The sequence below is a fragment of the Pantherophis guttatus genome, chromosome 2 (genome assembly GCF_059756535.1).
Source record: "Pantherophis guttatus breed Tessera chromosome 2, ASM5975653v1, whole genome shotgun sequence".
Classification (NCBI taxonomy): Eukaryota; Metazoa; Chordata; class Lepidosauria; order Squamata; family Colubridae; genus Pantherophis; species Pantherophis guttatus.
Window position 1 is genome coordinate 287,623,978 of NC_142064.1, and position 24,975 is coordinate 287,648,952.

A 24,975-nucleotide genomic window follows, 5' to 3' on the forward strand; every position below is an offset into this window, starting at 1 on the left:
ACAAGAGCCATACCCTACAAAGAAAACCTCATAAAAATGTTTTACAGATGGCACCTAGCACCAGCCAGATTAGCTAAAATATACCCGAACACCTCCCCACACTGTTGGAAGTGCAAAACAAAAAAGGGGACATACTACCATGCCTGGTGGAAATGTACAAAGGCCCAACAATACTGGAAGGACACAAAGGAAATTATTGAAGAAATAATAAATCAACAAGTAGAAAACACTCCAGAATTTTTTTTATTTGGATTGATAACAACACAACACAACAAAGAGACAAAATACTTCATCATACACATTTTGACAGCAGCACGGTTACTGTTCGCGCAAAATTGGAAATCAGATCAACTCCCAACCAAAGACAAACTAATCTCAAAGATAACAGAATGTGCCGAAATGGATAGACTGACACTAGAACTCCAAGATAAAGAAGAAAGTGAATTCTATCTTGTGTGGCACCAGTGGTATCAATGGCTGGAAAAGAAAATCAGTACAAATATAGATGAAAGAAAATAGGGTAGAAAAACTAAAATCGGAAATAAATAAATAAAGAGGAGATGCAAGATTATTTCTAATCTAAAACACCTGAATTGACAATGTGTCATTTATATATTAACTTATAAAGCAATATATATTCTGATGATGATCAAAACATATATGTAAAGTATGGTGTGGGTAGGTTGGTGGTGGGAACTCGTTTGTCTTTGTAATGTCTTTGTATTTTTTGTATTGTCTTTATATCTCTGTTTAAAACTCAATAAAAAAAATTTAAAAAAAAAGAAAGAAAGAAAAATTCCTCACAGACTAGGGCTGTCAACTTCAAATGAGGTATTATCTAGTAATATCTGTACATTTATATTTTCAATTCATACAGCTGCTATGCTGGTGAAATAAGGCTAAACATTACTGCCTAGTTTCTAGAACTATAGTGAGGATGAGTGGAGGTGAAATCATGGGAACATGTCACTTAAAAAGGGTGAGCCAGGCATGTTTTCCTGCAGCCCATGGGACACGAACATGAACCCTGTGTGGGAAAGGAATATTTCTAAGGCCAAGTGAGGAATTTAAAACAAGGTCGTTTCCATTGAAGAATTACAGTTTTGTTGTTACGTCGCTACTTGTGTCCAACTCTTTGAGCCCCCAAGAACCATAGCACTCCAGGACTCCCTGTCCTACATTGCCTCCCAAAATTAGAACTACAATTAGATGACATGGAAAGACAGACCCACATTTATTTATTACTTAAATTTGGAGAAATCTTTGTTTCAGTGGAAGACTTAAGGTAGCTGACAATCAAGATAAATAATTCCATTCAAGCGGTTTTTAGATGGATTACAAGCCAAGATCAAATCTAAGTAGCATTTCATCACAAATTAACCCATATTATCTCATTATTTCAAGAGTCAAGAAAGTTTCTGGGGGGGTCAAAGTCATTATCATTCCATCGTTTTTGAAATTTAAGGCGTTATCTCATATCCGGATAAGTCATTGTGGTTCCACATTGATTTAATGACTTTGCTAGCAGCAGGAGGCCTATCCCAGTGGGGTGAAAAAAAGGCATGGATAACTTTGATCAGATATGGGCTGTTAAAAAATATCTGAGCCTGCTCTTTCAGAGGATACTAACAGACAGAAATATACAGAAAGAAAAGTTGCCAATATTTTCAACCACCTTGTTGAGCAACTTTAGCTGTGAAAGAGCATCTTGGTCGATAATAAGCCTCTGTCTTTCAAATCTCCCCAGTTGCTCTTTGATGGGATCCTCCTCGGGGAAAAATAACCAACTTATGATATTCAGATCTGCTGCTACATTTCCACTTTGGTCCAAGTATAGTTTCTCCCAGGAAAAATTGCAAAACTCATTCTTCTCCAGAAAGGGATGGAACTAGAATTGAAACATCCAGGAATTTTCAAAGCAACTTGAAACATCCTAAAAGGAGGAGCCATTTTAAAGCTGAACTAGTGAATAAGAGATGTTCAGTCCCCACGTCACTATTTGCCTAAATAGCAATAACACTTGGATTTGTATACCACTTCACAGTGCTTTTACAGCCATGTCTAAGTGGTTTATAGAATCAGCAACAATCTGGGTACCCATTTTACCAACCTTGGAAGGATGGAAAGCTAAGTCCACCTTGAGCTGGACAGGATCGAACTCCTGGCAGTGAGCAGTGAATTAGAGTTAGGGTTAGAGTTAGGGTTAGGGTTAGCGTTAGCGTTAGCGTTAGCATTAGCTTTAGCATTAGCATTAGCATAAATGCCACGGCTAAATGAAAAGACTGAGTAGCCATCAGTCTGAAAAGTTTTAATTAGATTCCTGCAGGGAGCAGGGATTATGCTAAATGCTCACAGGTTTGCCTGAAATTTATGAATATATAATGACAAACCCATAATTACAAACCCATATGTACAGGAATTTATATCATAGCAGTTTTTATAATATAAAAAATATAATTGTCACAGTGCCTGCTCTTTGGAACATAATCTTGTAAACTAACCTTAAGATGGTCAGGATCGAACTCCTGGCAGTGAGGAGTGAGTTAGCCAGCAATATTTGCCTTGTAACCTCTGCACCACCATGGCTAAATGCAAAGACTGAGCAGCCATCAGTCTGAAATGCTTTAATTGGATTCCTGTAGTGAGCAGGGATTAGGCGAAATGCTCCCAGGTTTAGCTGAAATTCATGAATATACATTTCTATCATGCTAATTAAAACTCATAAGTACAGGAATTTATTTACAATGTATACATTTTAAATATTTTTATAATAGCAGTATTTAACATCAAAATATAATTGTCACAGTGCCTGATCTTTGGAACATAATCCTGTGAACGAAATCTAGGCTCATCTCAGCAAAACCTGTTTGGTCAGGCTGACCCAAGTTCCATTGAAAAAGGAGGAAGAGACTAAGTGCCCAATTAATAAGAACAATAACAAACAATTATGAATACATATTTAGAGGGCATTTTTAGAGGGTAATTTTGGAGGGGAACTCCAGGGCGGAACATGTGAAGAAAGCCAAAACATTATAACAACTGAAAACAATATCTGGTGGGGGCGTCTGATTGTCTGAAACTGTATTTAAACCATGTAACCTGAGTGATAAGACATTCTCTCTCCTTCATGGGAGAATCCTTTTGCAAAAGTTTATTGGATACATATATCCTTACAATAAATCTGCTTTTTACTTGTTCATGGTCTCTGTTTCACTTTTTATGAGGTTTGCTGTTTTTTCAAATTTCACAAAGCCTCTGAAGCTCTGTTTGGGGGCTTTTTTTTCTGAAACTTCTTTTCTCATGCTATTTTCAGCCTCTGAAACCTCCATTTGAGAAGCTGGGCAGGGCTACATTCGCAGTATAAGATGCACCCAGTTTTTCACCCTCTTTTTTTGGTGGGGAAAGGTGCGTCTTATACTCCAAAAAATATGGTAAATGGACTGAAGAGAATTCCACCCACTTACTGGTAAACTTGTTTCAAATGTATATTTGTTTCTTTGTTCATTCAGTTTATTTGCCACCCATCTTCTTTCGAAACAACTCTGGGAAACTTATACCATTAAAATCATAAAAGAAAAATAAAATAATTAAAATGGAAACTAGAATCAAAATAGAATTATAGTTAAGCAATAGGGAGGGAAGGAGCTGGATATGTGGGGGGTGGGATTGCCTCTTAGTTCATCAACCATCTCCATTGTGATGCTCCATCATTGGGATCTGAAGCTATCTACAGAATCAGGTCTTAAAGCTTAAGGAACAAAAGATGGTATTTTATTTGATGCCCATAATATCCAAAATTTGAGGTAAAGTTCTGTCCCCAGTGAAATGGAAGTTCCTCCCCTTGCAACGAAGGCCTTTCTACTCACCCTTAATTTTGTTTTATTTTGTTCAATTTCACCATCATTTGGGACTACAGTTGAAGTGCAGTTTTCTAGTATGGTGATGTCCCAAAAGTGCTTTTTTCAAGAGGTAACTGGACTGTTTTGCTTTTCTTTGAAGACATTTCACTTCTCATCCAAGAAGCTTCTTTAGCTCTGACTGGAGGGTGGAGAATGGAAGGATATATACTCCTTGCAGACAGCTGGTCATTTGCATCCTTTTAAAGCAGGAGTGTCAAACTCCTGTCGTCTCGGTGGCAACACGATGCACTTGACACATCTGGCCCACAGGCCACGAGTATGACACCCATGTTTTAGAGGGTCATTGAGGCCACTTGGAGGTTGAGCTGTGTCCTCGGGGTCACTTAAGTAGTGCAAGTGGGTGTGGAGCCTTCTTGGAACTGCTGAGAGGACTGTGCTGAGGACTGGAGATAGGTGATGTCGTATCCCTCCCCCTCACCCCAATCTGGGAAGTCTTGTCTCCTCTGCAGATGCATTATATTAACATAACTAACTCATTTATTATTTTGCCCTTCCCTAGTTTCATGACAATTTAAATTATTAATTAATTCATTTTACACTTTAATAATTATCTTAAATTAGTTTTACATTCTTTGTATGTTTATTTCTTTTGATTTTAAATAACCTTAATTGTCAAAACAACCATACAAACTCAGTAATAACTGCAATAAATAATTAAGTGTTATGAGCTTAAGAAACTACTTCGTGATCAGATACCGACTTTTATCATTAAATGTTCCTTAGTATTTAGATCTGGTCTCAGGATGATAATGTAGCACTTGGGGAAGAAGATGCAGCCCAGCAGGCCAGCACCAGAAGCCAAGATGGAGAAAACCTGCACGGCCACCATGTATTTCCCTTTGGTGCTCAAGTAGGTGGGCAGGAAGGAGATCCAGACACTGCAGAAGACCAGCATGCTGAAGGTGATCAGTTTGGCTTCGTTGAAGGCCCCAGGCAGGTTCCTGGCCAGGAAAGCTACTGTGAAGCAAATGGCAGCAAGGAAACCCATGTAGCAGAGAACCACATAAAACATGGTCACAGAGCCTTCATTGCACTGAAGGATGATCACTCCTGATTGGGAGTGCAGGTCAAAATCAGGAAACGGAGGAGAAACTCCTAGCCAGATTGCACAAATGACAATTTTTCCAGCAGAACCAGAAAGGATGATGGAGTTGGCCAAGCTCTTCCCCAACCATCTCCTCACCCTGTTCCCTGGTTTCGTGGCCAGGAAGGCCAGCACTACCATGATTGTTTTGGCTAACACACAAGACACAGCTACTGAGAAGATGATGCTGAACATTGTTTGTCGGAGAAGGCAGGTGGCTTTCCTTGGTCGGCCAATGAAGAAAAAGGAGGACAAGAAGCAAAGCAAGAGGGAAACCAGGAGGATGTAGGACAGGTCACGGTTGTTAGCTTTGACAATGGGAGTTTCTAGGTTTTTAAGGAATATGACTAAAACAAGGCCTGTTGTTAGAAACAAGAGTACAGCAAAGGAGACCAGGATGATGCCCAGAAGTTCTTCATAGGACAGGAAGGTTATTCTTTTGGGGATACATTGGATTCTGTCATCAGTTGGATATTTGTCATCTGGGCACTTGGTGCATTTTTCAGTATCTGAGAAAACAATAAGTAATATTATTGTTATCGTCTCTCATTTCACATTCCAAGAAAGACCTTCTTTGAATGACAGCTGATACCGAGAGACAGGAAAGCCAGAGTTCCTCTCGTGTCACCCACCTTCCTGTGTGGAGATGGTCCCCTCCGGACAAGGAATACAATCGTAGCAGCAAATGGGTTCTTCTTTCCGAGCCCGTTTTACAAATCCAGGGTGACAATTGTCCACACATTTGGACTCAGGCAGAGACTAAGCAGAAAAACAACATTCATTCTAAAATATCTGCCAAATGTTTATTTATTAGATTGATTTACTAAAATAAAATGAAACTGTGCTTAAGAAAGAAACTCTGAGCAGTAGATCAAGAAAAGGTTTCTCCTGGACTAAGTAAAATATTGCAAAGCCTCTCCCCTTTGAAAATCACCCAAATCTTTGTTCCAGTTAAGATATGAAGAAAAAAATCTTCACCAACTAGGGCAGTCAACCTCAAATGAGGTATTATTGAGTTATATCTGTACACTTATATTTTCAATTCATACAGCTGCCATGCTGGTGAAATAAGACTAAACATTACTACCTAATTTCTAGAACTATAGTGAGGATGGGTGGGGATGAAATCATGAGAACATATCACTTAAAAAGGGTGAGCCAGGCATGTTTTTGTGCAGCACATGGGACATGAGTATGAACCCTGTGTGGGAAAGAGATATTTCTAAGGCCAAGTGAGCAGGGATGGGTTGTAAAATTTTTTACTACAGGTTCTGTGGGTGTGGCTTATTTTGTGGGCATGGCTTGCTGGCCATGTGACACTGGGTGTGGTTTGATGGTCATGTGACTGTGTGGGTGTGGCCAACTCAATGTCACTCACGTCAAGCGGTGCCTCGCCTGGCCCCTCCCCTCCCAGCCATTCCTTATCACACCCAGCCTCAACGTATCTATAGTTCTGTAAAAATGTTGTTCACCTTTTTTCAACTTTATTATCTACATATTATAGATGTACTTTCATGGGCCACTGAAAGGAAGAAATGGCTCACATGCTTTGCCCAAGAGTGTGAGAGGCAACAGGCTTTTAAGGGGCTGCCAGAAAGAAGTGGGGGCAATGTATTTTCCAAAGCCCCAGAAGGCAAAACAAGAAGCAATGGATGGAAACTGAACAAAGAGAGAAGGAACCTGAAACTAAGGAGAAACTTTCTGACAGTGAGAACCAATATAGGTGCAGAAATAGTTCAGTCATAATTTCACATATAAAATAGCCATTTGTGCATATTGTTCAAAACAGTCATTAGTATTATGGCTGATGTTTATGGCTGAAGCCTAAAAGTCAAAGATCACAAGAGTGCTTCTTTCTCTGTATGTATACAAAGCATCACATACCAGGAATAGCATATTAAGATGGACTTATGCCACCTGATGTACAAAATAAACACACACATATTCATGCTCTGGACTATAGACATTGAATGCATGTAAATCCCTGAAAAATATGTGGTAGTCCTGGGCAAAAGAAAGGCAATAAAATTACTCTAGGTGTAGGGACGGTGTAAAATATTAACACATGATAAATAATGGAACAATTAAAAATAAAAGCACAGCGTTTTCTCTCTCTCTCTCTCCCTTCCTCCTCCTCCTCCTCCTCCTCCTCCTCCTCCTCCTCCTCCTCCTCCTCCTCTTCCTCCTCTTCCTCCTTCTTCTTCTTCTTCTTCTTCTTCTTCTTCTTCTTCTTCTTCTTCTTTCATTCATTCATTCATTCATTCATTCATTCATTCATTCATTCATTCATTTATTAGTTCGATTTATATGCCACCATTCTCCGGAGACTCAGGGCGGCTTATAATGTGTTAAGCAATAGCCTTCATACTTTTGTACATACCTGCTTAGTAGGGCCTTTGCCCCCCCCCCCCAAAAGCGGTGTTCTTTTTTATACAAAGTCAGTTTATTGTCCCTACAATCCGTCTCTCTCATACACACAAACATACAATCTCCCGTCCTTTCTTTTTCTTCCTCTTCCTCTTTCTTTCTTGTATCTCTCCCCCTTCCTTCCTTCCTCTTTCTTTCTTCCTCTTTCTTTTTTCTTTCTTTGTCTCTTTTTCTTTCTTGTCTCTCTCTCTCCCCCTTCCTTTCTTTCTTTTTCTTTTTCTTTCTCTGTCTCATTTCTCTATCTCCCTCCCTTTCTTTCTTTCTTTCTTTCTTTCTTTCTTTTTTTCTGTCTTGTCTCTTTCTCCCTTCCTCTCTGTCTTTCTTTGTCTCTCCCTCTTCTCTCTCTCTCACACACAATTTCTCTTTCTTTCTTTTTCTTTCTTTCTCTTTCTTTCTTTTTTTCTTTCTTCTCTCTCTCTCTCTCTCTCTCTCTCTCTCTCTCTCTCTCTCTCTCACACACACACACACACACACACACACACACACACACACAGACACACACCTGGTCTGGGCACAAAGTATCTGTTGTTACAGAAGTTCTAATTTCTCTCTATAATACACCTGATACTAATCAATACCCTATCTCTCAACTACGTAAAGCCTATGCATGTTTAATTGGCAGTAAGGCTACTTCCTTTCAGTGGGATTTACTCCTAATAGATACACATGATTGCAAGCAGACAGCTAGCTCCGTTGTTTAATAGGCTGTAAGTAAAATTTCTACATTAACAAAATTTATACCTAAACAACAGAATATAGGAGCAAAAAATCAAAGCAATTGTCTGAGCTATGCTTTTCTTCTTGAAATGGAAGTACTACCCATTTTAACCAGACATTAAGACTCGTTAGTTTGGAATACTTGCACTGAATCTTGACAGTAGTTGGTTGTTATAGAACCAACAACTAAGTAGAAGTTGCTATGGAATTAAAACAATGAAAAAATTGCTCTTCCCCTGTTTCTCCCCTCCCTCTTTTTCTCCCCTCCAGTTTCTTTTAGCTTTGGCTCTGGTGCCGAAAGAGAAGAATTATCTTTTGCTTGTGAAGTCCTCCTCCATTTTTTCCCACCCAGCTGGAGAAAGACAGGAGAGGGCTGCTGCTGCTCCTATCAGTCCCAGCACAACAGCTGCATGCAACACTGGCGGCTTCAGGAGGCACTGGCCGGCAGGGAGATGGGAGCCGGCCGGGCATCCTTTGTAGCCATGCAGCTGCAAAACTTGCAGAGCTCCCCCCATCCCCCACCCCCCTGCCACCCCAAATAGCGCCCTACTGCGAGACGTGGATTTTACAAGAGAGTGACAGCTCCAGGTCATCTCTCAGCCGTTGCGTGCAGGGAAACACTTTGCCACAGTAAAGAAAAACTTCTTGTGACTGCAAGGCAATTAACTTCTCACACTCAAGAGAAATTTTTCTTTAATTTGCAAGGTTTTTCCCTGCACACAATGCCTGAGAGACAACCCAGAGCTGCCAGTCTGCGCTCTGCCAGGTGAGCAGCAGAGCAAGGAATCTGCCGGCTTCCTGTAATCTGCAGTTTACTTGAGAGCACCATGTTCATGAGTAAACTTGCTCACAAGTAAACTGCAGAATAGAGGCAGTCGGCAAATCGCTGGTTTACTCAATCTGCTGCTCACAGCCAGCAGCTCGCAGGCAGTGAAAGAAACTGCCGCCTCCTGCCTCTGTGCATCGAGGAGGCCAAGCAGCAGCGGGAAGAGCACAGGACGGGAGGTGCAGGAAGTGGCTGCCAGCAATGCCCTCAGGTGAACATGTTGTGGGTGGGAAGGCTCAAACCCCCCCTTATGAGCCTCAATTTATTTGTGAGCATCATTGGCCTTTCTCCCTTCCTCTCCCGGCCAATATTGCTCACAAGTAAACTTCAGCTAGGATCTCCCACGTGCTTCCCTCACAGGCCAGACTGGGCTGTTGGAAACACACAGGAAGAACTCTGGTGCCATGATCTCCCACATGCTCTCCTCCCTCCCCACGTGCATTGGTCCACCACCCACTGTTGATGTCTCCCCTCCACCAGCTCTCCCTCCCCTGCTCACCCACTGGCCAATGCCCTTCGGCCTTACCTTTGCCAACAGCGGTGAGCAGAAGTATGCTGCTAGATTCTGCAAGTAGTGGTTGGGCAGAGCGGGTGGGCAGGCAGGGTGAGCGAGCATCAGGTGGGTGGGGTGAGCAAGCAGGGACCGGTTCGGGGGTGTGGCCAGACAGAGGTCACTACCTGTTCGGGGAACCACACCAAATTTCCACTAACAGTTCTCACAAACTGATAGCAACCAACCTCTGCAACTGAAGGATTCAAGACAAGGTCGTTTCCATTGAAGAATTACAGTTTTGTTGTAAGTCGCTACTTGTTTCCAACTCTTTCATCCCCCAAGAACCATAACACTCCAGGACTCCCTGTCCTCCACTGCCTCCCAAAATTAGAACTACAATTAGATGACATGGAAAGACAGATCCACATTTATTTATTCCTTAAATTTGGAGAAATCTTTGTTTCAGTGGAAGACTTAAGGTAGCTGACAATCAAGATAAATAAATTCCATTAAATGGGTTTTTAGATGGCTTACAAGCCAAAGATAAAATCTAAGTAGCATTTTATTACAAATTTACCTTCATTATTACAAGTGTCAAGAAAGACTTGGGGGGGGGGAACAGTCAAGGTAATTTTCAGTCCTTCATTTTTCTAGTTTAAGGCATTATCTCATATCGGACAAGTCATAGTGGTTCCATTTTGATTGAACACCTTGGATGACCTTCCTAGCAGCAGGAGGTCTATCCCAGAGGGGTGAAACAAAAGCATGAATAACTGTGGTCAGATATGAGCTATTAAAAAATATCTGAGCCTGCTCTTTCATGGGACCCTAACACCAAACATACAGACAGAGAAAAATTGCCAATATTTTCAACCACCTTGTTGAGCAACTTTAGCCGTGAAAGAGCATCTTGGTCGATAATAAGCCTCTGTCTTTCAAAACTCCCCAGTTGCTCTTGGATGGGATCCTCCTCGGGGAAAAATAACCAACTTATGATATCCAGATCTGCTGCTACATTTCCAGTTTGGTCCAAGTACAGTTTCTCCAAGGAAAAATTGCAAAACTCATTCTTCTCCAGAAAGGGATGGAACTAGAATTGAAACATCCAGGAATATTGAAAGCAACTTGAAACATCCTAAAAGGAGGAGCCATTTTAAAGCTGAACTAGTGAATAAGAGATGTTCAGTCCCCTCTTTACTATTTGCCTGAATACCAACAGCACTTGGACTTATAAACTACTTCACAGTGCTATTACAGACCTCTCTAAGTGGTTTATGGAATCAGTATATTGCCCCCAACAATCTAGGTTCCCATTTTACCAAACTTGGAAGGAGGGAAGGCTGAGTCAAACTTTGGCTGGTCAGGATCGAACTCCTGGCAGTGAGCAGTGAGTTAGGGTTAGCGTTAGCGTTAGCATTCACATAAATGGCATAGCTAAATGTAAAGACCGAGTAGCTATCATTCTGGAAAGCTTTAATTGGATTCCTGCAGTGAGGAGGGGTTAAGCGAAATGCTCCCAGGTTTAGCTGAAATTTATGAATATAAAATTCTATCATACTAATTACAAACACATAAGTACAGGAATCTATTTACAATGTATACATTTTAAATAATTTTATAATAGCAGTGTTTAATATCAAAATATAATTGTCACAGTGCCTGCTCTTTAGAACATAATCCTGTGAACTAAATTTGGCCACAGCTTGGCCAAACCTGTTACGTTTTTGTAGAACAATGGTTCCCCTACATCAGCATTGGATTAGTAGGTTTGATGGATCCTTGTCAGGAGCCCATACCTGCCATGGCTCTAGCCTTGCAGCCCCCAATCTCTCCTTCTTTTCTGTTTTTGTCCTCCTAGATATTGAGGAATATGCAACATTCAAGACATGAGCCAGAGTTTTAGCAACAGTATAAAAACGGTGGTAATTTTGTATCTGAATTCTATTCTTTTTCTCTTGCATGTCCAGTGGTGCTATCTGGGTGCACCGTCTCCGGCCCTTGACAGAAAGGACATGCTTTGAAAAATAACAGCGAAAAGACTGGACTTCAAATTTGGAATCCTTAAAAAGATTGGGTTGAAAGGCATCGTCATTTGACCATTTTCTTTCTTGAAAAGGAAAGTCCCAAATGCTATGGATATATTTAAACCGTTTATCCCTTTTAATTGTCAATTTCTGCACATTTGTGGTGATCCAGACTTTCCATTCAATGGGTCCTGGCAAACCTTCAATTGCTAAATTAATGTCGTGAATTCTATCCACAATGGAAGCAAATTCTATGGAGTGAACAAAGACATTGACTTTTCTCCACTTAGAGATGGCATTTCTGAGGGGTTCTGTAGGTCTACTCATTGAGAATTGTTGTGAGATAACTACACAGATTCCATTTCTGACAAGCATAGGAGTGAAAGTTCTCATGAAATTCTCTCCCTCCTTTGTGTCTGGTGCAAAGAGACCAATCAAAGTCCATCTGAAATGGAGGAGGAGTTGGACAATTCCTGGATACTGGATCCCATTTTTGGGAAGCATCTGATGGAATAAAGGCATTTGACTTTTGTCAGTCAAAGCATCTGAAACAATTCCATAACTGATCTGAAGAAGAAATGAAGAATGGTGTGTTACGTTTAGATCTGATCAAGTCCAAAATGTAAGCTTTTAACATATCCAGTGTGGTTCTCACAAACATATTAGAATAGTCCAGCAGTCACCAACTGGTGGTCTATGGACCACTGGTGGTCTGCAAGAAAATTTTGGTGGTCTGCCGAAAAATTATTTGCCTTTTTATATTGCACTAAATATCATTTTTTTAAAAATTCATCTTAGTGGTCCACAGGATTTAAAATTATGAATTTGGTGGTCCCTGAGTTCAGAAAGGTTGGTGTCCACTGGAACAGTCTATTGTTCTTAACCCTTAAGCCATATCAAGATAAAGAATACAAAATGCAGAATATTAGCAAGATTGAATATAATCATTTGTCTAATCTGAGGTCTAAGATACTGCTCTTTCTCTTTTCTAATAAAATTGACATCCAGATAATAGACATGCTATGTCTTCTATCTCTAGAGCACTGCAAATGGAAATCAGTTCATTTTAGAGATTTGCTTAAATGTTCCATATTTAACATTGTGTCCAGCTGCTCAAGTTTTGCTTGAGTAATTGTTTAGACCTCCTCCCCACTCTGGAACCCAGTCCCTACCCATGACAAAGACCATGAGAAAAGCAGTTCATGAATTCCATAGAAAAGATATGATTGAATCTATTACCCACCCACCAACAACCTGCTCACTTTGACACATAGAGAAACAAAAACAAACAAACAAACAAACAAATAAACCTGTGGGACTTTGTAGGGGCCTACTAATGTTGACATCTGAATGGAGATGTCATCAGGAGATCCATCAAGAACAACCATCAGGTTGTCCTTCTTTCCACAGCTGTAGTTGGGAATATTGGCTTCTCCAGTAGAAAGTATGTCAAGCAAGGCATCTGAAGTCCCAAGGGTGCTCAAATAATTGTCATGGATGTTGTAGCCAAGTGTGAGATTGTACAAAAGCTGAGATTTCTTGTTGACTTGTTGAATGGCAAAAATGAAGCGTAGGATTGTTGCTGGATCAGTAATTGAATGACTGTAAAAAAATGTTCATGATAACATCATCTCTAACAACAACAACAAAATATATTTTCATTTATTCCTCTTTTTCTCCACAAACCCATTCAGTCTTAAGCCAAAAGTGTCCAAAATAAGAATAAAATTATAGTCACCCATCACCATTTAATTGTTATGAGTGCTGAGAAGGCGAGATAGAGATTTAATATTTAAAATATATCATTATTTGTAATAGTGCTCATTTTTAATTTATGCAATGACCAAGATTCAAAATCATTCAATCATTAAAATAGAATCATCAGCAAAGAGGACTTATAAATGATCCAGAAAAGCAATTCGAAAAACAAGCCATCCTCTATTCCATACCAGGGTCAGGCACTGAATATCAATGAATGGTTATAAAAATAGGGGAATGGGTGGGGCAGAGGCAACTACAAACTTTTCAATAAGCTAGTTGTGATTAAGTCAGGATTTTATGAGAGGGGAGAATAATTTGAACTTTGGAGGGCGGGGCTGTTTCATCTTTGGATTTGGGTCTCTTAAAATAAGACATAAGAGAGAAGCTATGGAAATCCAAATGATTCAAGAAATTAAACAGGTCCTGCAATATAGGAGTAACTGAAAGAAATGAAGAAGAGTGTTAGGACTGCAAATGGAATGAAGGGAATTTCATCACACTGAATGACTTACGAGGGAGCTTGAGTATAAGGAGCTGTGTTGAAAGACAATGTTATATGGGATATTATTGTGGCAATGGTGACTATACCAATGAGGTGGTCTCCTGGCCTGTAATAGCTCCGTAGTTTTCTTCCCTCATGTTCCTCCAAATTCAGCAGGCACTTCTTTCTCAGCTTCCCAGAGACTGGCTGGGACATCAGCAGCAGCAGAGGCAGAACGAGGAGGTCCATAATTCATGGGGATGAATTAATCCCCTTCCTGTTTCTAAGGAAGAACAAGAGCTCAAAGAATTGAAAGCACCCCCATTCAAAGATGGAAATGAGAGTGACTTTCTTGACTGAGAGAGAGATAAACAGAACTTCACCTGGAAAGGAGAGAAAGGAAAGGTACATTCAAGAAGCACAGTCCCTGAATGTCCCAAAATTTGTGCCACACAGAGTGTGACCTGAGACGTTTATCCTTTTCTGATGCAAAATCGCTTTCAAGTTGCTTCAGTCTGATGTTTACATCAAAGGTGATCACTGGAGAAATATCAGGAGAGATCTCACAGACCAGGATTTTAATAATACCGTATGAAGCAACATCTCCTCTGTGAATCCTGAACTACTTCTGGGCCTCTGTGTGCAGAGGAGAAGCTGGAGAAAAGCATAGTGAAAAATCATAGATGTACCCCTAGAGAACACTGGTTTGGAGTGGTTGTGGTCCTTCCTTTCTGAACATGTCTAGAAAGTAATGCTGAAGAAAGATAGTTGACATCCAGGAAATTGGGTGTTGTCCTTCAATGTAGTCTCTTGTCTCCAGAGACTCGTGGGGAAGGTCACCCAGAACTATAGAGTGTGGTTCCACCTTAGTGTCATACGTGGAAGCCATCTTTTACATTTGGCCTTCAGGCCCACCACAATTTCTATTGTGGGAAAAGGGGGGGGGATTGCATAGAGTACAGGAAATATGTAGTCAAAATAACATTCTTTTCTCAGAGAGTGAAGGCCACCTTGCCCTGCAGCTGCAATGAGGTGACTGGGTGGCATCTCCAGTTTTGGATGGTGCCTGATTGGATCATGTGATTGAAAGATGGGTGCTGGGCAGGGACTTGAACCTCCTTTTGGGTGGGGAAAACCTGGAAACTTTTTGATTTGGGTTTTCCCAGATGTGCCAATATGACATCTCTAATAAAATGGAACTTTTAGGAAATTCAAGCTTCGGAGTCTTCTTTCGTTGGGGCTGTTACTTGGAACCCTGACACTTAGGTTGATGACGCTTAATTCTAATACTACCTGTCTTCTAATTTTAAGGAAAAAATCTGTAACTGTGAACAGTGCCTAATGTTACGAATAGGATCTGTTTGTAATTTACTTTTCTATTAGATTTCCATATATTAATCACAAATTGGAAATGATTTTAAAATTGCTCATGCGATAGTGAAATTTCATTTGCCTTAGAAATATCAACTTTGGGGTGATATTTGAGACAAAGGGTCTGGAAATAGATAATTGGCCAACTGGATCATTGGGATAGACTTTTTTTTCTTTATACTTGCCCTTCAGTATTCATGTTAGACACCGAGAATCAAGGGTGAAATGCTCCCGGTTCAGACCGGATTGCCTGATCCTGTAGCAATGTTGGCGGGTGGTTCAGAGAACCGGTAGCAAAAATTCCTGCCCCCCCCCCCGCAGCCCCATGTCCAGCTAAGCCGTGCGATCAGAGACAAAGACACTTCAAAGTATAAAGGTTCTCGGCAGTGGTGAAATGTAAAATTTGTTAGTACCGGTTCTGTGGGCGTGGCTTGGTGGGGGTAATGTGACTGAGTGGGCATGGCCAACCTTTTTTTTTTTACTTTTAAAACCATTTTTTCTACAACCTCTTCGGCCAAAAAAAAATGCTTTTAAAAGCCTATGATAATTCCAGATGAGTTGCCTGATCGTCAGAAGCTTTTTTAATTATTTTTAAAAGCATTTTTTTTCTACAACCTCTTCAGCTGAAAAAAATGCTTTTAAATGTTCTGTCCCCAGTGAAATGGAAGTTCCACCCCTTTCAACGAAGGCCTGTCTACTAGCCCTTTATTTTGTTTCGTTTTGTTCAATTTCATCATCATTTGAGACTACAGATGAAGTGTAGATTTGAAGTATGGTGATGTCCTAAAGGTGCTTTTTCCAAGAGATAGGGCACAGGGGAGGGGCGGGGTGGCGGTTGTTATTAGAGAAGGTCTTGGTCCGAGGGAGGCCACTGTTCCTCAGATGGCTGGATGTGAGTCCCTCCTTGTGAAGTGGGGTCATGGGGTGCAGATGGGATTGCTGGTTACATACTGGCTCCCTGCCACATGGCGGCGGCCCTGCCTGAGCTGCTCAACGTTATAGCCGCGGTGGCAGTTGACACCCCCAGGCTTATGGTCATGGGGGATTTTAACCTGCACACCCAACCAGCCAGCCGAGGGTTAAATAAACTCTTCAAAACACTCAACGTCAGTGATAAGGAACTTGGCAGCAACCCCGTTGCTGCCTGCCAAGAACTTTTACTCCGATCATACAGACAAAAATACACACAGTTTGAATAGTCCAGTTTGTAATTAAATCCACAGCAAATAGGCGTTGTGTCCAAAGGTGCAAAGTGCCTCGCCAGAGATTAGCTTTGTCCATCACAGAGTCCGAATGGCCACCACCACTCAGCTTAATCTCTGGCACGCCTCCTTTTCTGCTGCGCACGCTTGTCTCTCCAACGCTGGCGTGGGTCCAACCACAATGTTTCTTTTTTTTTTCCCCAAAATATTTTTTATTTTTCCCAACATAACACTTAAAATACATCTCTTTCGAGAGCGAAGTCTCGATCCGGTCATGAATAGGTACAATTGCTTACATTTTAAAAAGGCTCCATTCACAATTTCCCATTATATCTTTTAAAATTAAAAATCAAAACATAGAAGAATATTTAGTCAAAGCTCTACAGTAAAAGTTCGAAACCTGTAAGAACAAGTTTTAAGATAAATTCTAACATCATCATCTAAACAAATCTATTATATCAATAAAGTTTTAATTTCAAATTAACTCACTCATTTTTATTTCTATTAATCAATCTTAATCATATCACAATGTTTCTTCATCATTATCCGACGGCTCGGAAACACCTGGCTCCTGGCCAATCTCTTCTCCTTCCTCCTCTGACCTGGTCCTGTTAGATCTCTCAGCGGCTTTTGATACCATCGACCATGGTATCATGCTTCACCGGCTGGAAGGGTTGGGGGTGGGAGGCACCGTTTTACGGTGGTTCTCCTCCTTTCTCTCTGGCCGGTCGTAGTCTGTGTTGACAGGGGGGCAGAGATCGACCCCGAGGCCCCTTATATGTGGGGTGCCATAGGGATTGGTTCTCTTGCCCCTTTTGTTCAACATTTATGTGAAGCCGCTGGGCGAGATCATCCGTGGTTTCGGGGTGAAGTACCATCTGTACACTGACGACACCCAGCTGTACATCTCCACCCTGGACCACCCCAACGATGCCCTTGAAGTGATGTCCCAGTGCCTGGAGGCCGTACGGATCTGGATGGGGAGAAACGGGCTCAGGCTCAACCCATCCAAGACCGAGTGGCTGTGGTTTCCGACGTCCCAATATAGTCAGCTGGCGCCATCGCTGGCTATTGGGGGCGAATCATTGGCCCCCACGGAAAGGGTTCATAACTTGGGCATCCTCCTGGATTCACGGCTGTCTTTAGAAGAGCACTTGACGGCCGTGACTGGGAGGATTTTTCATCAGGTTCGCCTGATTCGCCAGTTGCGTCCCTTTCTAGATCGGGACTCGCTACGCACAGTCACTCATGCCCTCGTCACTTCTCGTCTGGACTATTGTAACGCTCTCTACATGGGGCTCCCCTTGAGGTGCACCCAGAGGCTCCAACTGGCGCAGAGTGCGGCCGCGCGGGTGGTTATGGGAGCGGCGTGGAGCTCCCATGTAACAACTCTCCTGCACGAGCTGCACTGGCTCCCGGTGGTCTTCCGGGTGCGCTTCAAGGTTCTGGTTACCGTCTTTAAAGCGCTCCATGGCTTAGGACCTGGTTACTTACGGGACCGCCTACTACCATCAATAGCCTCCCACCGTCCAGTACGCTCCCACAGAGAGGGGCTCCTCCAGGTGCTGTCGGCCAAACAATGTCGGCTGTCGGCCCCTAGGGGGAGAGCCTTCTCTGTGGGGGCACCGACGATCTGGAACGAGCTCCCCCCAGAGATACGGAGGATTCTGGATCTGCGCACCTTCCGCCGCGAGCTGAAGACTCTTTTATTTCATCAAGCTGGCCTCGCCTAAGTCTTCTCCCTTTTAAGCGCAAATTTTAAATTTTAATGTGTTTTAAAATATGGGTATTTTAAATTATGGGTATTAATTCAGCCAAATTTATTTAATTCATTTTATTCAATTTTAAATTTTGTATATGTATGTGTTTTATTCCATGGCTGTTCACCGCCCTGAGTCCTTCAGGAGTAGGGAGGTATAGATATTCAATAAATATAAATATAAATATATAGATACCTGAGGCATTGCCAGAGAGGAGGGCCCTGGAGAGGTAGGCCTGGCTGTCTCCTCTCCTTCATGTTCGGAGCCTTCTTCCTCTGATAAGATGGGCTCGGAGGATGGAGCCACAACACTCTGGTCAGTGGTTGAGTGATCTTGAGATAGGGGATATAGTGATTGAGCCCTTGTCATGGTCGGATCACTCCCTCCTTTGATTAGATCTTTGAACCGCCGCACCCCACCGCAGGGAGGCGGAACCGATGAGGTGGTTCCGCCCCAGACACCTGATGGATCCGGATAGGTTCCAGATGGAGCTTGGGCCATTTCCTGAGGCTCTGGCTCATGGCTCAGCTGAGGACCTGGTGGCCGCCTGGGATAGCGCGGCTGCTGGAGCTTTGGATCGGGTCGTGCCGTTGCGGCCTCTGACCTGGCACTGGTCTCGCCTGGCTTCTTGGTTCACTGAGGAGCTGAGGGAGATGAAGTGCCAGAAAAGATGCCTGGAGAGCGGTTGGAGGGCCAGCCGTTCTGAATCTGACCGAACACTGGTAAGGTCTCATATTAAGACCTACCTGGTGGCGATAAAAGCGGTGAAATATAACTATTTTGCCACTCTTATTGCATCATCAGATGATCACCCGGCCGCCCTGTTTAGGGTGACCTGCTCCCTGCTCCACCAGGAATCACAGAAGGACCCCTTGGAAGGTAGAGCCGAGGACTTTGTACAGTATCTGTATGAGAAAATCACTCAGATTCGGGAACACCTGGACTCTGACTGGGTAGATTCAGGGGGGAGGACGGAGGCAGGACTTGTGAGTATTATCTGTGAAGAGTTTGATTCTGTGACACACGAAGACGTGGACAGGATACTGGGTAGACTGAGCACAGACACATGTTTATTGGACCCGTGTCCCTCCTGGCTGGTGCTGGTCTCTCGGGAGGTGACGCGAGGCTGGCTCCAGGGGATTATAAATGCTTCTTTGAGTGAGGGTGTCTTCCCCGCCACCTTGAAAGAGGCGGTGGTGAGGCCCCTCCTCAAGAAGCCTTCCCTGGATGCGGCAGTGTTGGCAAATTATCGTCCAGTCTCCAACCTTTGCTTTGTTGCGAAGGTTGTTGAGAGTGTGGTAGCGTGACAGCTCCCCCAGTACCCGGATGAATCGTCGTATCTGGATCCATTCCAGTCGGGCTTCAGGCCTGGGTACAGCATGGAAACGGCATTGGTCGCATTGGTTGATGATCTCTGGAGGGCTTGGGACAGGGGTTGTTCCTCTGACCTGGTTTTATTAGACATCTCAGCAGCTTTTGATACCATCGACCATGGTATAATGCTGCACCGGTTAGAGGAGTTAGGGGTGGGGGTTCTCTTCCTTTCTCTCTGACCGGTTGCAGTCTGTGTTGACAGGGGAGCAGAGGTCTGCCCCGAGGCCCCTTGTATGTGGGGTGCCACAAGGGTCGTGTCAGCACGTCAAGATGCATTTATCCTAGTGCTGACATAAGAAGGAGAACGCAAGTGTCTGCAACGGGACGGTTGCCTTTCACCTACTTATTTTAGCTGGAGACAATGTCCCCTAGGAGATGGATGGGAGGGGGGAAATTCTTTGAATTGGAGCAGTAGATTAGGGGTGAATGATTGGGAAGATGGCCAATGAATGCAGTGGAGTGGGGGAAGGAAGAGGAGGGATTTGGGGTCAGCACGTCAGTGCTGGCTGCATGGAGTCAGTGTAAAAGTTGCCGTGCTAAATAAAATGGAAGTTTGTTTCAAAAAAGACTTTGTTTGAGACGCAATTTATTTGAAGATGGCCTGAAAACCTGAGAGGTCAGTCCTCTCACCCCTTCTGTTCAACATTTATGTGAAGCCGCTGGGTGAGATCATTGGTGGTTTTGTGGTGAAGTATCACCAGTACACTGATGACACTTAGCTGCACATCTCCACCCCAGACCACCCAATGATGCCCTTGAAGTGATGTCCCAGTGTCTGGAGGCTGTGCAGATCTGGATGGAGAGAAACAGACTCAGGCTCAACCCATCCAAGACCGAGTGGCTGTGGTTTCCGACATCCTGATATAGTCAGTTGGAGCCATCACTGACTATTGGAGGCGAGTTATTGGCCCCCACGGAGAGGGCTCGCAACTTGGGAGTCCTCCTGGACTCACGGCTGTTTTTGGAAGAGCACTTGATGGCTGTGGCCAGGAGGACTTTCTATCTGGTTCGCCTGATTTGCCAGTTGCATCCTTTTCTGGATTGGGACTCATTAAGTACGGTCACTCATGCTCTCATTACTTCCTGCCTGGACTACTGCAATGCTCTCTACATGGGGCTCCCCTTGAGGAGCACCCGGAGGCTCCAGCTGGTCCAGAATGCGGCCGCGTGGGTGGTTATGGGAGTGACGTGGCACTCCCATGTGACCCCCCTACTATGCGACCTGCACTGGCTCCCGGTGGTCTTCCGGGTGCACTTCAAGGTTTTGGTCATCACCTTTAGAGCACTCCATGGCATCGGACTGGGGTATCTACAAAACCGCCTTCTGCCACCAATAACCTCTCACTGACCAGTACGCTCCCATAGAGAAGGGCTTCTCAAGGTGCCGTCGGCCAAACAGTATCGACTGGTGGCCCCCAGGGGGAGAGCCTTCTCTGTGGGGGACCTACCATCTGGAATGAGCTCCCCCCGGAGATACGGAGGATCCTGGATCTGTGCACTTTTTGTCGTGCTCTCAAAACATTTTTGTTCCAGCAGGCTGGCCTGGCCTAATGTTCCGTTTTAAATTTTTAAATTTTAAATTGTTTTAATCTGTTTTATAAATTGGGTGTTTTTAAATCTGTTCTTGGGCCAAAACGTTTAAAATTTTTAATGGGTTTTTAATGTTTGTATTGTCTGTATTTTATCTTGGCTGTTCACCGCCCTGAGTCCTTCGGGAGTAGGGCGGTATATAAAGTTGATAAATAAATAAATAAATAAATAAATAAATAAATAAATAAATAAATAAGATAATTGGACTGTTCCTTTTTCTTTGAAGACATTTCACTACTCATGCAAGAAGCTTCTTCAGCTCTGACTGAATGGTGGGGAATGTAAGGATTTATACTCCTTGCAGACATCTGGTCATTTGCATCCTTTTAGATCAGGAGTGTCAAACTCATGTCGTCACAGTGGCAACACATAACATATTGTGACTTTTTTCCCCTTTGCTAAACCAGGTGGGAGCAGGGCCAGCACGTAACACATCAGGTTCACGGGCCGCGAGTTTGACAACCCTGTTTTAGAGAGTCATTGAGGCCACTTTGATCTCTGCCCTCAGGATCACCTAAGTAGAGCAAATTTATTTATTTATTTATTTATTTATTTATTTATTTATTTATTTATTTATTTATTTATTAAATTTGTATACCGCGCTTCTCCCAAAGGACTCAAGGCGATGGACAGTCAAGATTAAAATACATGCAATATAAAAGTTAAGATAGTTTAAAATATAATTAAATCATTTGGCCTCCCAATTTAAAACCCCTCATCTATAAAATTTAAAACTAACCCATTAAAATTCTTTTAGGCCAGCCCGGCTTACTGAAATAAAAAAGTCTTCAGGGCCTTGCGGAAAGTACAGAGACCCGGGATCAGTCATATTCCTGGGGGTAGCTCATTCCAGAGGGCGGGTGCCCCCACAGAGAAGGCTCTCCCCCTGGGGCCGCCAGCTGACATTACCTGACCAACGGCACCCTGAGGAGGCCCTCTCTGTGAGAGCATATTGGCCAGTGGGAGGTTATCAGTGGCAGAAGGCGGTCTCGTAAATAACCCGGTCCTAAACCATGGAGCGCTTTAAAGGTGAGAACCAATACCTTGAAGTGTACCCGGAAGACCACCGGAAGCCAGTGCAGCTCACACAGGAGAGGTATTACATGGGAGCACCATGTCGCTCCCATAATCACCCACGCGGCCGCATTCTGGACCAGTTGGAGCCTCTGGGTGCTCCTCAAGGGGAGCCCCATGTAGAGCGTTACAGTAGTCCATCGAGAAGTGACGAGAGCATGACTGTGACTGTGCATAAGGAGTCTCAATCCAGAAAGGGGCGCAACTGGCATATCATGCGAACCTGATAAAAATAAACCCTGGCCACGGCTGTCATATGCTCTTCTAAAGACAGCCGTGTGTCCAGGAGGACACCCAGATTGCAAGCCCTCTCTGTGAGGGGCAAGGATTCACCCCCAATAGTCAGCGATGGCACCAGCTGACTATACCAGGACACCAGAAGCCACAGACACTTGGTCTTGGAAGGGTTGAGTTTCAGCCTATTTCTCCCCATCCAGACCCGCATGGCCTCCAGGCAGTGGGACATCACATCAAGGGCATCATTGGGGTTGTCTGTGGTGGAGATGTACAGCTGAGTGTCATCAGCGTACTGATGGACTCTCACCCCAAAACCACGGATGATCTCACCCAGTGGTTTCACATAAATGTTGAACAGAAGGGGCGAGAGGACCGACCCCTGTGGCACCCCCCAAGCAAGGTGCCTCGAGGTCAACCTCTGCCCCCCTGCCAATACAAACTGCAAATGGTCGGAGAGGAAGGAGAAGAACCACCATAGCACGGTGCCTCCTATTCCTAACCCCCTCAACCACTGCAGCATGATACCATGGTCAATGGTATCAAAAGCCACTGAGAGATCTAATAGGACCAGGACAGAGGAGCAACCCCTGTCCTGAGCCCTCCAGAGATCATCAACCAATTTGACCAATGCCGTTTCCATGCTGTACCCCTGTCTGAAACCCGACTGGTATGGGTCCAGATAGACAGCTTCCTCCAGGTACCGGGGTAGCTGTCGTGTCACCACACTCTCAACAACCTTCGCAACAAAACAAAGGTTGTAGACTGGACGGTAGTTTGCTAATACAGCCGGGTCCAGGGAAGGCTTCTTGAGGAGGGGCCTCACCACCACCTCTTTCAAGGCAGCAGGAAAGGCACTCTCACTCAAAGAAGCATTTATAACCCCCTGGAGCCAGCCTTGTGTAACCTCCCGGGAGGCCAGTACCAACCAGGAAGGACACGGGTCCAATAAACATGTGGTAGCACTAAGCCTAACCAGAATCCTGTCCATGTCCTCAGGAACCACAGGGTCAAACTCTTCCCAGATAACATTCTCAAGACCAATCCCTGTCTCCCTCCCCAGACTCACCCAATCGGAGTCCAAGCCTTCCCGAATCTGAATGACTTTATCATGCAGGAATTGCACAAAATCCTCAGCTCGACCCTGCAAGGGATCTTCCCGCACTCCACCTGCCCCCCTGGCAGAAGGGAGTGGATCACCCTAAACAGAGCGGCTGGGTGGTTCTCTGCAGATGTGATAAGAGCGGAAAAATAATTAGATTTTGCCACTTTTATCGCCACTATGTAGGTCTTGATATAAGACCTCACCTGTGTTTGATCAGGTTCGGATTGACTAGTCCTCCAGACGCTCTCTAGGCATCTTTTCCGATGCTTCATCTCTCTCAGTTCCTCAGAGAACCAAGGAGCCAATTGAGATCGACATCGGGTCAGAGGCCACAAAGGCACGACACGATCCAAAACTCCGGTGGCCGTACTATCCCAGGCGGCTACCATGTCTTCAGTTGAGTCATGTGCCAGGGTCTCAGGAAACGGCCCAAGCTCCATCAGGAACCTTTCAGGGTCCATCAGGTGCCTGGGACAGAACCATCTGATTGGTTCCATCTCCCTGCGGCAAGGGGGAGCGGCTCGAAAGTCCAAATGAAGGAGGGAATGATCTGTCCATGACAAGGGTTTGATGTCTAAGTGCCCTCTACCTAGATCATTCAACCACTGACCAGAGATGAAAATCAAGTCCAGATTGTGTCCCCCTATGTGAGTGGGGCCTTGAACTAACTGGGTCAGGTCCATGGCCGTCATGGCAGCCATGAACTCCCGAGCCATCTCTGATGCCTCACCGGCGGATGGCAGGTTGAAATCCCCCATGACAATAAGTCTGGGGGTGTCCACTGCCACCCCGGCAATCACATCAAGTAGCTCAGGCAGGGTCGCCGCTACATGGCAAGGAGACAGGTATGCAGTCAGCAAACCCATCTGCACCCCACGACCCCACTTCACAAAAAGAGACTCACATCCAGCTATCTGAGGAACAGTGTCCTCCCTCAGACAAAGACTTTCTCTTATAATTGCCACTACTCCCCCACCCCTCCCCTGAGCCCTCAGCTGATGAAATGCACGGAAACCTGGAGGGCACATTTCAATGAGGGGAACCCCCCCCTCCTGGCCCAACCAGGTCTCCGTGATTCCTGCCAAGTCCGCACCTCCCTCCATAATAAGATCACAAATGAGGGGGGCTTTATTAACTACCAACCTGGCATTACATAACATCAGCCGAGGACCCAGGGCCTGAGACTCTGTGCAACCCAGGACACGAGCTGCGCTTTGGGGGCCGGAGTGCACAATCGCTCGTAGACAGCGCATGCGCACCCCCGGAACATGATATGGCCCCCTGCACCTGCCATACCTGCCCCTCCCACTTATTATTTCAATTGAATTGCCCTTCCTTTAACCCCCCAGCTCCCCAGTCAAACTACTCTCCTCAAACCCTCTGCTGCGCCCATCCAACCCACCATCCCGTACAGTAGCTATATGAACCCCCCAGGTCCCTCTCTACAACCCCCTCCCCCCTCCCGGGTCCCCTTAAAATTTTCGTTAAAAATTTTGTTAAAAAACTCTTCAATTTATGTCCTCTAAAACCCT

The 24,975-nt window shown here is 44.1% G+C and overlaps 1 protein-coding gene across 1 annotated transcript in view; it reads right to left on the minus strand.

Moving 5' to 3' along the window:
* Positions 1 to 24,603, minus strand: part of LOC132710929 (uncharacterized) — an 81,181-nt gene extending 56,578 nt beyond the window's left edge. The window contains exon 1 of the mRNA XM_087885378.1: positions 23,504 to 24,603. Within this exon, the coding sequence (XP_087741504.1) occupies positions 23,504 to 24,603 (1,100 nt within the window). The remainder of the gene's footprint in view (positions 1 to 23,503) is intronic.
* Between the last annotated feature and the right edge of the window lie 372 nt (positions 24,604 to 24,975).